This window comes from Lonchura striata, chromosome 1A (genome assembly GCF_050655825.1).
Source record: "Lonchura striata isolate lonStrDom1 chromosome 1A, ASM5065582v1, whole genome shotgun sequence".
Lineage (NCBI taxonomy): Eukaryota > Metazoa > Chordata > Aves > Passeriformes > Estrildidae > Lonchura > Lonchura striata.
In genome coordinates this window covers 28,607,266-28,620,776 of record NC_140741.1, presented here as the reverse complement: position 1 = coordinate 28,620,776, position 13,511 = coordinate 28,607,266, and the positions used below count along the sequence as shown (strand labels likewise).

The following is a 13,511-nucleotide window of genomic DNA, read 5'->3' as shown; positions in this document are numbered from 1 at the left end:
GATATAAGAATTAAAATAATATTATACTAATATTTATTAGATTATATATTATAGGCATTGCATATTATATTAATGGCAGGTTATGTATTGGGCTATGGAAATTAATTGGTTGTTCCTTGTTTTTTCCCTACCATAGCTTTGGAAAAAACCCAAACAGTGTATGTTGTGTAGAAAATGGTCCCATTGAGACCATTTCCAAATATTATCTCCATTTGTGGTGAGACAGAATTTTCAGGATGATTTCTTCTATGCTATTTTGAACACACATCAGTTTATGTTAATACTCACTAACCACTATTGAAAATTTTCTTTGAGGAATACGGAGATAGAAATACTACATAAAAAAAAGATCAGTCATCAGTCACCAGGTTCACATGCAATGTTTTAATGACTAATTTTTAATTTGTTTTACATTAAAATCAAAGTGGGATAAATCAAAGGGCTAAGGATTCTAAATTAAGTCAGTGTGTTCTGACCATTCTAGTATAACTTAAGGTTGAGCTCCTGAGTAAGTGGAGCAGAAATCCGCAAAACCAGCTTCTGTGGAAAAAAGAGACACAAAATAATGAATTATGTTAATGTAAAAAAAAACAACAAACCAGTTCAAAACAGAGGTTAAGAAGTGAAACTAGAGTTTAGACCTTCATGCTTTCTTTAACATATCTGGTAGGTGAGACTAACTTGATGCCAGTATGCATCTTCCTACTGCTGCATCCAATCCAACAGCCCTTTTAGAAATTCAGGAATGGTTTAAAATTAATTAATTACATGAATCAAATATTAAATTGTAAATGCAATATCTGTCCTGCTCTCTTCCTGTTCAGTGTTAAATTTTATGTATTTTGGGCTACTCACATAATTTCCATTTTCAGTACTTCACCAGTTTTATCTTTAGGTTCCAGAATTAATAATCTCTTAAAATGCCCAATATCCATTCACACCTATTTGCTAGCCCACAAATTCACGTTAACATTAACAGTCTGTGCTTACTTAAATCACTTCTTCAAGGTATCTAATATTCTCATCTTTCATCAGAAACAGTTCTGTACCACTGCTTAGGGAGCTGGACTTCCACTTCTTGAATAATTTGCCTTTTCTTCAAATATAGGGAAAAATCCAGACAAAAGTACTGCAAAATCATCCAAACACCAACCTGAAAATTGCCAGGCAGCCAGAGAGGCTACTCCCGACTGCAATCCTGCATGGACACTGGGAGTTGTGGATGCTGGGAACCTCTGCACTTCCCAGCAGAGGATGCAAGTGTGATAAAAATAACCTTCCCTATGCCCATTGTCAGCACAAGCTTGGCCAAGATGTACCCTTCTAACATCCCTGCTGCAGTCACTGTACAATTCCTTAGGGCATGAGACTCCAGAGAAAAAAATAGATACCAGACTCCTAATAATAGGAAGATTCTGTGATATTGCAAATGTCAGATCAGGGTAGTGCTGCATGAATCAGAGAGAAAGAAGTGGCTTATTACTAAGCAACCTGTTTCTATTTATATACAAATAAATATGGCTCAATAAGCACTTCAGCACTGTTATTAGGTATATTTGCTTTCTGGAAACCAAAACCAATATGGGAGAAGTTACTTTCTACTGCAGCCCTTTAAACAGTGGGGTCTCTGCTTATAAAACTATTATACAAAATGTAAACTCACTAAGCCTGTAAGAAAGTGGCAAATTTTCCCTTTGCATTTTTTTAAATTACATTAATAAGTTTTCAAGACCAAAACCCAAGCTGCTGCTACTGCTCTTTTTTATTTTATTGATTTTTTATTAGAGGGTCAAACATGAGAGGAATATAGGTAGTGACTTTGTAACATATGCACAGGGATGGTTGGAGAAGTTTGACTAAAGCTCTCAGCATTTTGAGAGGAATATATTTCTCTGGTGTAGAAAATTTAACTTTTTTGTAGTTTTGGATCCCTACAGCATCAGTTTGGTGGGTTTTATCCTCCAGCATTTGAAGTAGATCTTAAGTCACCAAGATAATATTCTGCTCTTAAATCCAATTTTAAATTATATTTTTGAGACAAGCTTATTAGTCTTTTAAATCGCCTTTGTATGTGAGGCTGTTAGTCTGCAGTTATCTTCTGGATTTCTGTAATTGGTACCTTCAAGCACATCTCAGTGGAATGTTTTCTTTGCCCTGCCACATTTATGTTGCTTTGAGCTTGCTTAGAGGCTGTTAAACAATTTCTTCCCTTGAGGCAGTACTGATTATGTTTATTTATGACATTGTCTCTGAAAGTGGGATTTTTACAATTGTCCAAGGCAGAAATTTATTCTCAGCAATTTTCTTCCTTTACAGATTCCTTCAATAAAATAAATGGTAGTACCAGATATGTTTAATGGGGATCATTCTTTGGTTACAAATGAAACTTAGACACTAAGCCAGGTCAGAAAGGTAACATAAGGTGTGACATCCCCTACTTGTTGCCTCATCTATCTTCCACTGCATGATGATTTAGTGACGTTTTGCAGTGTTAACACCAGGAGTGCTCTAGATGCAACCAATGCTGAGATATGAGTACATATCTCATACAGAGTGTGAATGATCATTTCAGCTTGATGGTGACAGATATGGAACAAGTGGCCAGAGGAAAGGAAGCAAAAGGTTATGCTCCTTTTGTCTATACTCCTATGCAAAAGAAAATTGGGACCACAGAGGCTGCTGCTGCTGCTTAGGGTTTATTAGTGGCTTTCAGGCCATCCCCTCTGGAATGTCCTCACACTGGTGCCAGAGGAGCACTGCACAAGCAACTCGTGCATTTTGTTCTGGAACACTGAGGCTTGGCACTTTAAGATGCTAAAATTATACCTTTTTGGAAGATGGGGAGATGCTCCTTAGAGCCAATGACACTGGAATAAGTTTTGGACACCAAGTAATTGTGAGAAAAAAATCCACAACACTTCAGCAGCAGATAAAAAACTTTGACAAGTTTTCTCATTTTATCAGAATGATAAGAACACCCATAAAACTGCTAACTGTGCTCTCAGCTCATGGACCTGTATCTTATTTCCAGTATTTCAGTAGTTTAAAAATTTGTGTAAGTGGCAGACATTAAGTAAAAGAGAGTCCATATGCAAAAGCAAAGATTAAAGTTTCCTAAAAGAGCTCTTGCTTTTGCCTTTTTTTTTTTTTTTTTTTTGCCTCCTAAATGTCAGACTGTTGTATCAAGAATGGGTGTCTGGTTATACTTCAAAATGTAAAGGAGTGTGGATGAGAAACAGTTCCTGTCCTTCACTGGCTTCACCTCTCTTCACGGTTCTTACCCTTCTTTCCCTAAGTTTTTTCTTAAACTCTCAGTTCAGGTCTTACCCCACTGATCTCATAAGACACAGCATCTCCACGGATGGATCTTCCATTCAGAGACACAGCTTGAGGTCTCCGTTTCAGGCCAAGAATGGTAATTTTGTTGTACTTCAGAGTTTCAGCTCCAGGGTAGCCATTTTTAACTATTTCTGTCTTCAGGCTTCTCTGGAAAAATACACAGAGAAAACTTTAGGACCATGACAGCTCTTTAGAGGTGACTTGCTGCACATTTACAAGATTTCATCCTTGTCATTGAACATACACAATGTCTTCCAATGTAGATATTGAAATCATAAAGGAAAAAACAACAGTCATATAAATTTGTACGTAAGAAAGGTTTCATGTGTGATTATAAACTAAGAACATAAATCACATTTACAGCATTAATTGGATTATGAATAGAAAAGCATGTCCAAGAAGATATGTTTTTCTACTTTTAGTCAATGTTGTTCTTGTACCTGTTGCAGAGTACAGTGGCATATGCAAAGCCAAAATCCACATACAGAGATTCAATTAGTGACCTTAAGACAGATTTAGTTAACATCCAAAACTAGCTGCTTTAAAACACTAGTATCTTCCACAAACAGAAGCTGCTCGATGTTCTGCCCTGATTTTATGTACCACATCTCCTGCTAGAAATCCCTGTTATATATGTCCCAGGTTTAAGGAGACTAAATATGTCCACAGAGCTTTGTTTGCTGCTCTTTTTATTTACTACATATTTAGGGGTGTACCAAGAGGACATGCAAAGTCATGAAGCTAATTCATTTGGATCACCAGAGACAGTAATTTCCCATACATGCAATGAAGAGGAATCATCACATTTGTTATGTGATCAAAGTTGTTGAGGAAATAAAGATGAATTACACTGCTCAGGAAATGATGGATGGCTATGCAATCATGACTTTTTAAAAATATGCCAAGGAGAAACCCATGATGGAACCTTTTGCATAAATTACCTTATGTTATTTCAGTAGTGCATTGTAGGAGGGGAGCAGGAGCTAGATCACAGTGTATGTAACTTAGGGCTGTGCTTAGAGTGCTTATTTCAGGCATCCACACTAAAAATAAGTGCTAAGCCCCAGCACACTGATTTAAACTGCCTAAATAAGGAATGTTGGCTATTATTTAGCAAACGGAGAGAAGCCTGCAAAAGCCACCAAAGAAGTTTTTGGGGTACCTATTACATGTGGTGTCTTATTCCCTCTGGCAGAGCTCCAGAACAGAGGGAAGCTCAGTTTAGAGAGAGCACCTCCCTACGGTGTTTTACTGCTGTCTCAGGACAGCCAGCTCAGGCGGCCACACACCCAGGAAGCACAGTGTAATGCTGAACTCAGCTCTCAAGCTCAGGGGCCCAAGACAGGACTCTTCAGCAGATACCATTTTCCCTTTTGCTATTTAAGATTGACTGTTTTCCTTTATAAACACATAATAAAAACTCGACATTAAAGATTACTGGAATGCAGATAGGGAATTCAGTCATGGATTTACAGGCTGAAGTCAAATATGAGCAATTACATATGGAAGCGCTAGAGAAGCAACAATCTAATTTGCACGGTTCAAAATTTAATATAAAACTGAATATTGTTTTTCTGTAGACTTACTGCAGTAAATTACTATACACAGACTACAGAAAACCAAAGTGATTTTTCTTCCTTTTTGCTGTTGAAGTACCCTTCTTTTTTTTTTTTCTGAAAAAGAAGGAATATTTTTTTCTTGGTAAATCAAGAACAAAGTAAGTTAAAATAATACTTGAAGTCTACCCATGTGGTGTTAGTTCCAGGAAAATATCTCACGAACATACCAGGCTACCTAGTAAAGCCCACTGTCCTACCCTGGATTGCTCTTGCTTCTGGAAGACAGACCTTCTAAGAGTAGTATCACAATAGGGGTTAACATGATTTTATCATTTTGACTATCTTCTGTGGATTACTTTTGGACTTTTAGGAATACATGGCATGAAAATCACATAATCATTTAGGCTGGAAAATATCTTTAAAGTTATCAAGTTCAACTATTAACCCAGCACAGCCAAGTCCACCAGAAAACCATGTCCCTAAGGGCCACATCTACACATCTTTTAAATACCTCCAGGGATGGTGACTTCACCACTTCTCTGAGCAGCTTGTCCCAGGGCTTGATAACCCTTTCAGTGAATAAATTTTTCCTAATATTGAATCTAATCCTCCCCTGGTGCAACCTGAGGCCTCTGGCCCTATCACTTATTGGAAGAAGAGACTGACCCCCATCTGGTTCACCCTCCTTTCATGCAGTTGTGGATAGCAATAAGGTCTCCCCTGAGGCTCCTTTACTCCAGGCCAAACACCCCCAGCTCCCTCAGCTGCTCCTCATATGACTTGAGCTTCAGATCCTCAAGATTCACTGCCCTTCTCTGAACACAGGCTCTGAGGTGTGGCCTCACCAGTGACAAGGACAGAGGTACAGTCATTGCCCCAGTCCTGTATCTTTCTGATACAAGCCAGGATGCCCTTGGCCTTCTTGGCCACTTGGGCACATGCTGGCTCATGTTCAGGAAGCTGGGGAACAAACCATGCCATACTCTATATACAATATCCTATTTATTACCAAATGCTAGAATTGCAGATGAAATAAAATCTGTAGAGACAGGTTATTGAAGCAGGGTAAGGTTATTTTTACAATAACTCCTATAACTTACTATCATATACTTAATGAGCTTATAGTAGACACATTTTACAATATTTTACTCAATTGAAGCCTTGACTGTTGGGCTTTTCTACAGGTGTTTCTCAGGACATGTCTGCACAGAACTGAGCACTGTGTGAAAGGCATCAGTGCACTGACCCTGAGCTAATCTGTTCCTGTGCTGCACAGAGCATCTGATCAGCCTAGCGGGTTGCCAGAAGCATGCTGGATCTCTCCACAGGACACCCACTATGGGAGCAGTGTCTGTGCTGTCAGACAAGGAAATGCAAGCTACAGAATTGAGACTACATAACTCTCTGCACCACAAAAAAACGTTAAGTGATCAAAGTTAAAAGGTTGCTGGAATATTCTGAAGAGAGAAATCTAGCTCTCTCCCACCCATCAGACTGAAAGTCACTAGGTGGAACACGAGAAAGGCCCCTTGTCCCCAGAAGTTGCAACTAAGGAAAGAAAATGTTGAAAATATGGATTTTTTCAGATTTGTATTGCAGCAGGGACATTAATGACATGTGTCACTATGATACTTAATGAAGCAGACATAAAACTGCAGGATCATAGTTGGACTATTTCATAGGTAGCTGTAAATGACAGCATTAGATAGCTTACCTGGTTAATAGACTGAGCTAGAAGATAAATATCAGCACGTTACAATGGTTACACTAAATTATAGCTACCTCCATGTAAGTAGGTATCTTGTATGTTGCCACTTACATTGCTGAATGTGTATTTAGCCAAGAAGTAGTTCTCTTTTTCAATAGTATCTGTCAAAACACAAAGCAAGGAGCATTGATATCAAAACAGGCAGCAAAATCCATAAGCAGTTCACATTACAGCAGCAAGCAGCTAAGGTCAGGCTAAGATGATTTGTGGGCTATTTAATCTCTTCCTCTAGACTTAGGTTGATCTCAGGAGAATCAGCTTTTCACCTTCACAGAATCACAGAGTAAGATGACTTAGAAAGGACCCTCAAGGATGATCAAGTCCAACTCCTGGCCCTGCACACACCATCTGCAAGAGTCACACCATTTTCCTGAAAGATTAACCCAAACATTTATAGACTCTGTCAGGTTGGTGCTGTGACTGCTTCCCTGGGGAGCCTGTTCCAGTGCCCAGCCACACTCTGGGGGGAAGAAACTTTTTCTAATATCCAACATCAACCTCCCCTGACACAGCTTCAGGCCACTCCCTTGGGTCCTGTCACTGCCCACCACAGAGAGGAGATCAGTGTCTGCCCCTCCTTTTCCCCTCATGAGGAAGTTGTAACTGCAGTGAGGTCTCCCCTCAGTCTCCCCCAGGCTGAAGAGACCAAGTGACCTCAGCTGCCTCACACAGCTTCTCCTCAAGGTCCTTCACCATCTTTGCTGCCCTCCTTTAGATGCTCTCTAATAGTCCTTTTCTACATTGAGGTGCCCAAAAACTGCCCCCAGCAGTCCAGAAGAGGCTGCTCCAGCGCAGAGCAGAGCAGGACAATCCCTGTCCAGTCCAGCTGGCGATGCTGTGCCTGATACCCCCAGGACACAGGTGACCCTCCTGGTTGCCAGGGAGTGCCTGGATGAATAAGGTTCAACTTTCTACTGCTCCTTCTGGGGTCAGTTCTCTAGCTATTTCTAACCAAAGCCAGTGCCATTATGCTGCTGAAAGGTGGCCTGAGGAGAGCCCTGTATGCAGGTACTGTATGCTTCACACCAGGGGACCAGGCTTACCAATGGAATCACCATCATCCCAGAAGAGAGATCCAGAGGCTTGTCCTTCTTCATCCAGGGCAATAATGAGTCCAAATGGGTTCAGGCGGCTGTTGATAAACGTGTTGAGAAATGTCAGTACAAACCTGTGGGCAGTCCCTTCCAAGCAACTTAAACACTTCTGAACACAACTCCCCTTTTAAGGTTACAGAAAAGGTCATGACAGAAGAATGACAACAGTGGCCACCAAAAGGACTCCCAAAGTGATGACAAAATCTTTGCCTTGCCTTGTCCTACTGACATGTAGATTTCCCACATTTTGAGTACTTGTGGGAGTTGGTGTTGAGGGCAGCTGACCTGGGATGCCCTGGGAGGATTCCTAGGTTTAACTTAGAGTGCGTTACTGCATCAGTTCCCTTTGGCTACCTGCTCCCACATGCTAATAGTTATCTGTCTGTCACCTGGCCCTCACCCCCACAGCCCAGAAAGTTCTGTTCCTCCCCTCACCCATTGGCTCCTGTGTTACAGACACTCCCCTCCTGTTACACCGTTGGTTTGTTGTATGTCACACCACCTCAACTCCTCCTTCTACCTGTCCCCATTGGTTTGTTGTACCCTGTCCCCTCCGACCTTCCCCCAGTTGTATACTGTGTATCCACTCCCTGAGTGCGCTCTCAGCTCCAGTTTCGCCTTCTGTTGTCAGTCTGTGCTCCGTCCCTGGACGCTTCCTCCTGCAGTTTTTGTCTCCCTCTTGCTTCATCTGCCTCCCTCCTAGCCTACATTCATCCTACCCTGGTGGACCCTCATTCTAACGCTCAAATAAAACTCAGTTGGAACTCCACACAGAGTGCACACCCGTTTGTTCCTGGTGTGGAAGATTACTTCATCTGGTCAGCCATCGAGTGGCCAGCAATGGGTTACCCTGTGGGACGTGGTCTGGGGTAGCCTACAAGTGCTCATGTGGACAAGCTCCCCCCTTCTTTTGTGGCCTTAACAATAACTGATGGTCTGGGAGTCAGCTGGTAACCAGTACTACCTTACTATGGCTGCTGCACAGTGCTGTCCCCTCTTTCCTACTCAGATTAACTTCTGAGCATGGTTCACACTTGAGACCAGAATATTATCCATTGGCATGGGGAAGTATTTTTCCTGAAGAAAGATTTGAGCTTTTCCACCTTGTTTACAGCATTTGATAAATTCACCCAAAAAAAAAAGAATTTTGCTTTTCCCCTTGCATACATTTACTCTGAATGATTGACAGCAGGTCAGTGTGGCAGTAAGAGGTGCAAAAACTTTTCTGAGCATTAATCGTAGAGCCAGGAGTAGGTGTCAGCTGTGCTAACAGTGATGTGGATCATCTCTGAGGTGCTTTCTCCTAATGAAGTGGAGCAAATACTGGTATAAAAATACTGTACTTATCACTTGGGATGGCAGCTGGGAGCTGCAGATATCTCTCTTCTGTACTTTCTTTTGATTCCTCTTTTGACTGTCTGTGGGTCTGACCCACACCCTGTCTGTGGGTCTGCTTGGTGACAAACACAGGTGACATTACCTTTCAGTAGTGGTTGTGGCTGGTGCCTGCTGTGGCAGAATGTACCCTCCACGGATGTACAGAGGGATCTTGTTCAGTGGGGCAGACACAGTAGTGTAGGTCTTCTTCCAGGCACTTGGCACTTTTAAACCCTACCACAAAAATTAATGCAGTTAAAAAAATGCCAATCCAGGCAGTATACATCATACTGAAAAAGAGAGCAAGGGGTAAATTTTCATTTCAGTTTCATCAGTGAAAAAAACAAACTAAAATATGGATTTCAGGAGTATTATTTTAGTTTCCTTTTTAACATGAAAGAGGATCTAGCCTTTGCAGTTATGCATATGCTTGAGATATCATATGCCTGAGATAGAAGCATCATGACTGAAAGACAACAAATGGTTTTTAAAACTGGTATCATTATTCCATATACTGTGAAAAAAAACACTAATCAAGATACTGAGAAAAAGGAAAAAGGAACTTTTGCTTCCTCTTTTTATACACATATGGAGCCTGTCACATTCAGTTTAAGGTAAGTGATTCATAGTCATTTGGGAATGTAAACTGTAGATTTTCTTCTCTTCTAAGAACAATTCTTCCCCTTTCAGAAAGTCATTATAGCATTCAGAGAGTGAAATTTGTGTGTGTGTAGACAACCAGCATTAAGTTCTCTGCATCATACTTTTCTAGTTTAATGCCTCAAAACCTCAAAAAAAGACTTATGTACAGGGAAAATAACAGGAAGATTTTGCTCTTGCCCTCTGTAAATGATAATTATGATTTATGGCAAGTACCCAACTTTGGTTTGGATAAGCACCATGTGCATGACAAGTAAGTGCAAAATACTGGGAGGCGAGCAATGCCAGGGGCAGGCACATAGGCAGGGCAAGGGACAAAGGCCACTGTCCTGTGCCCAGCCTGGCAAGGGGGCTCAGAGGGAACCATGAGGAGGGTTGAATTAAAAGCTCGACTTTGCAGCATCACAGTCTCATGAAAAGTGAAAAAGGAAAAGGTTGGATGAACATCCATCTGAGGTCACCAGCCAAATGCTGAAAATTACCAAACTTACTTAAAAAAAAGTCTGCATTTCCTCTGAGAGGAGTTCTGCTCTGCCTGCTCCTCTGCCAGGGACACTCAGGAGAATTAACAACAACCTGATGATCCTGGGCTCTTCCTGAAAGCTCTTAGCATCAGCTTAACTTCTCCCATTGAAGCCAAGCTGGGCTTAGGCTGCATATTGCAGCAGAGCACTTCTGGAAATGTGGTCCTGGGGATGGTGTTGGAAAGGTCAAGACAGGCCCTGAAGAGAAGGCACTGGCATGTCCCACAGAGCAGATTGTTCTGCAGCTCTTGGGAGCATCTTCCAGAGGGGTGCCTCACCTTGTGCTCCAAATATGCCTTCTGTCAAAAGGGATGCACATGCAAAAGTACATGCGCAGGAGGGTTTGTGGCATGTTCTCAGGAGTGTGGCTTAGGTTCCTGCCTCTGTCTCTGTGCATGGAAGTGTATCAGAACAAGAATTAAAAGTGGGGGACAAAGAAAGAAATCCTGGCATTTTCATGCATGTCTAGGCTGCTCTTGAAAATTCTGTTCACTGCGTTTTAGAGCCTTACATGGCAAAAATAGAGAACAAAATGTTTCTGAAAGCTGTGTCATTTACCCTGCCAGCTAGCCAGATGCAGACTTTTTTTCTCTAGTTTTCTTCATCTACAGATGCTGAGGTAAAAATACTGCTGAAGATTACTAAAAGTTATTTTGCTGGAATTGTACCATTTTAAATTATTAGGGAAAGAAAAAAGTAAGAAAATTAATCTTAAAAATACATACGGTATAGTAGTCGAACCACTGTGCTTCAGGGAAGTATACACTCACAGATCTTGCTCCCTGTAATTGTTATAAAGAGATTAGTCTTTTTTCTTTTTGTATTTCTGATATTACATTAGCTTTATTATATTTGTGCATGGAGAGATGTATGCTGAATATTCTAATAACATCAATTTTTTTATTTTATGGCTGAGTTATTGTCATAGCAGTGGACTGCTGCTGGCTAATCTATAATACTAAACAGACAAGCCTATCCTATTTGGGGGGGGTTTACTGCCATAGCCTGGCAGGAGTCAATGTTACAGGATTATTTTATTCTAGGATATAGCTCTATGTCTTCCAAATGTAACTGGCCTAGGTGCACTCCTCCAACATCTGAGCAGCCCTATGACAGCCTTTTCAAGACAGGGCTTCACATTGGATGTGGGAGGACACCACTGCTCAGTGCCCCTTGCACCATTCCTGTCCCAGAAACGGGCAGAGAATGAGCTGTAGCACACAAAGGATGCAGATCCTTCTCTTCTTGTAAACAATTTAAAGTTGCAGATAAGTAATAATAAATAATAAATGTTTTGCTAATTGCACAATTACTGTAGTTCATTTTGGAGCATGTGTTGTGTCAGATCACTGCAGGGATGAAATCACGCTAAAGGCACTTTGTATTAATAACTCCAGGAACAGTTGGGATCAAAACATATTTCCATTTTTGTTACAAGTTGCTTATTCTCATAAGCAGATTAACTTTTACTATCAGTGTAGATATCTGTCCCTTTGCAGAATTATGGATTAGCTCCAAGGACTATCCCAGGAATATTGTAGAACAAGAAAAGTAAAGTTGGAAGAGAAGAGTTTAGGCAAAGTTACCATGTAATATTCTAGGGATTTTAGATATATGAAAAACCAAAAAGGCAAGATGCTCCCCTCTCCATCTCTTCTCTGCGATATTATGACAACACTGGATGTTCTGGTCTACAGAAAAGTGTGTAACCATCATCTGGGTCAGGATGATTTCAGGATTTCAGGGCCAGGTTGGATGGGGCTTTGAGCAACTTGGCCTAGTGGGAGGTGTCCCTGCCCATGGCAGGAAGGTTGGAACTGAAAGTGCCTTCCAACCCAAACTATTCTATGACTCCATGATTCTGTGAGCCTCACCTTCATGACTCCCTAAATAACAAGCCAGTCTGCAAGGCAGTTCTCCATTCTATTTTTTTTTTTTTTTTTGATGTCTCACTTGCTCTTATCCTAGGATTCAAGGAGTGAAGGTCAAGTCATTCCTGACTCATCTTCCCTACACAAGCAGATGCCAAGCTGCAGTTTGACACAGTCACTGCTGGCCTGCACTGCCACAGAGAGGGGCTTACAGCTCACCTCTGCCCCTGCCCCACCAACTGGCACAGCCCTGGCTGCCAGCTATCACACTGCAACAACCAGCAATGTGCTGCCTTCACAGTTCTGCTTCCCTCATCACGCCACAGGCAGCCTTCCTTTTGTGCTGCAGTTCTCCAAAAATCATCAGGAACTCCTTATCTAGACCCCAAATCATTTTAAATATCTTTATAATGTCCCCTGTTATTCAATTCTTTGCAGGAGGCCTCCCCTGGTTCATCTGTCCCTCTTCATGGGAAGGTTTTTTTTCTCATTCTTTATCATCCTGCTGGTCTGAGACCCTGTGAAATCTTCTTTCTACTCTTCAGCTATTAGAAACCTGTGGGAGTCTGAAGATAAAGGACTAATGAATGAAGTGCCTCAGTGGGGTCAGAATGGGTTTAGAGTTTAATTTCTGTTAAATTCACAGAGACAAAAGGGTTGGTTAAAAAACAAGGTAACAGTGTCCTGTTTAAATGTTTGATCATCAGCAATATCTAGAAATCTACTAGATATTTTGGCAGCATGCTGATTGCAAACAGCACTAGGATACATCCGATGTAAATACTTAGATCTGCTCAGACATGCCTCTCTTGTGTTGCCAGCAGTCAGTGGTGGGCAAGGAGAGAAACACACCCTTGCTCCAGCCAAGCAGGGAGAGCCATGTGCCCAGCACAGGAGAGGAAAAGGCTGCTTTTTAAAACCTGTCCTGTTAGCAGCTTACATTACCATTATCATTTCCGTAATGACTGCCTTTGCCTGTGGTGCTGGGAAACTCCTACCACAGCCCTTGAGAGCTGCAGTTCCAAAACACTGTGGGTGAGCGGTAATATGGAAACCAGTTTGCTTTCATGTCTGTGTGTTTCTTCCTAGATCGACAATTACTGCTCCATGTGTGTCCTTGGAGACTGCTGCCAGCACAATAACAGGAGCACGTGAGGGGCAGCATCCAGCCTTTTTGCATCCATTTCTCACTTGGAGTAAAAGGGAAAGGCTGCGCCCTCACTTTCATCCTCCCACTTCAAGTACTGAGAAAGCTCTGTACTATCTGTACTGCTCAGAAATGTGTTCTGCAAGCTTTGACAGCAGAGAGTAGAAAGGGA

The 13,511-nt window shown here is 41.5% G+C and overlaps 1 protein-coding gene across 1 annotated transcript in view; it reads right to left on the bottom strand.

The window, feature by feature from the left end:
* Positions 1-369: 369 nt before the first annotated feature.
* Positions 370-13,511, bottom strand: part of LOC110481816 (sucrase-isomaltase, intestinal) — a 59,715-nt gene continuing 46,573 nt past the window's right edge. The window contains exons 18-23 of the mRNA XM_077783119.2: positions 11,047-11,099; positions 9,241-9,371; positions 7,710-7,798; positions 6,718-6,767; positions 3,328-3,486; positions 370-540 (exon numbers count right to left, since the gene is read on the bottom strand). Coding sequence (XP_077639245.2) covers positions 481-540; positions 3,328-3,486; positions 6,718-6,767; positions 7,710-7,798; positions 9,241-9,371; positions 11,047-11,099 — 542 coding nt within the window. The 3' untranslated portion in view covers positions 370-480. The remainder of the gene's footprint in view (positions 541-3,327; positions 3,487-6,717; positions 6,768-7,709; positions 7,799-9,240; positions 9,372-11,046; positions 11,100-13,511) is intronic.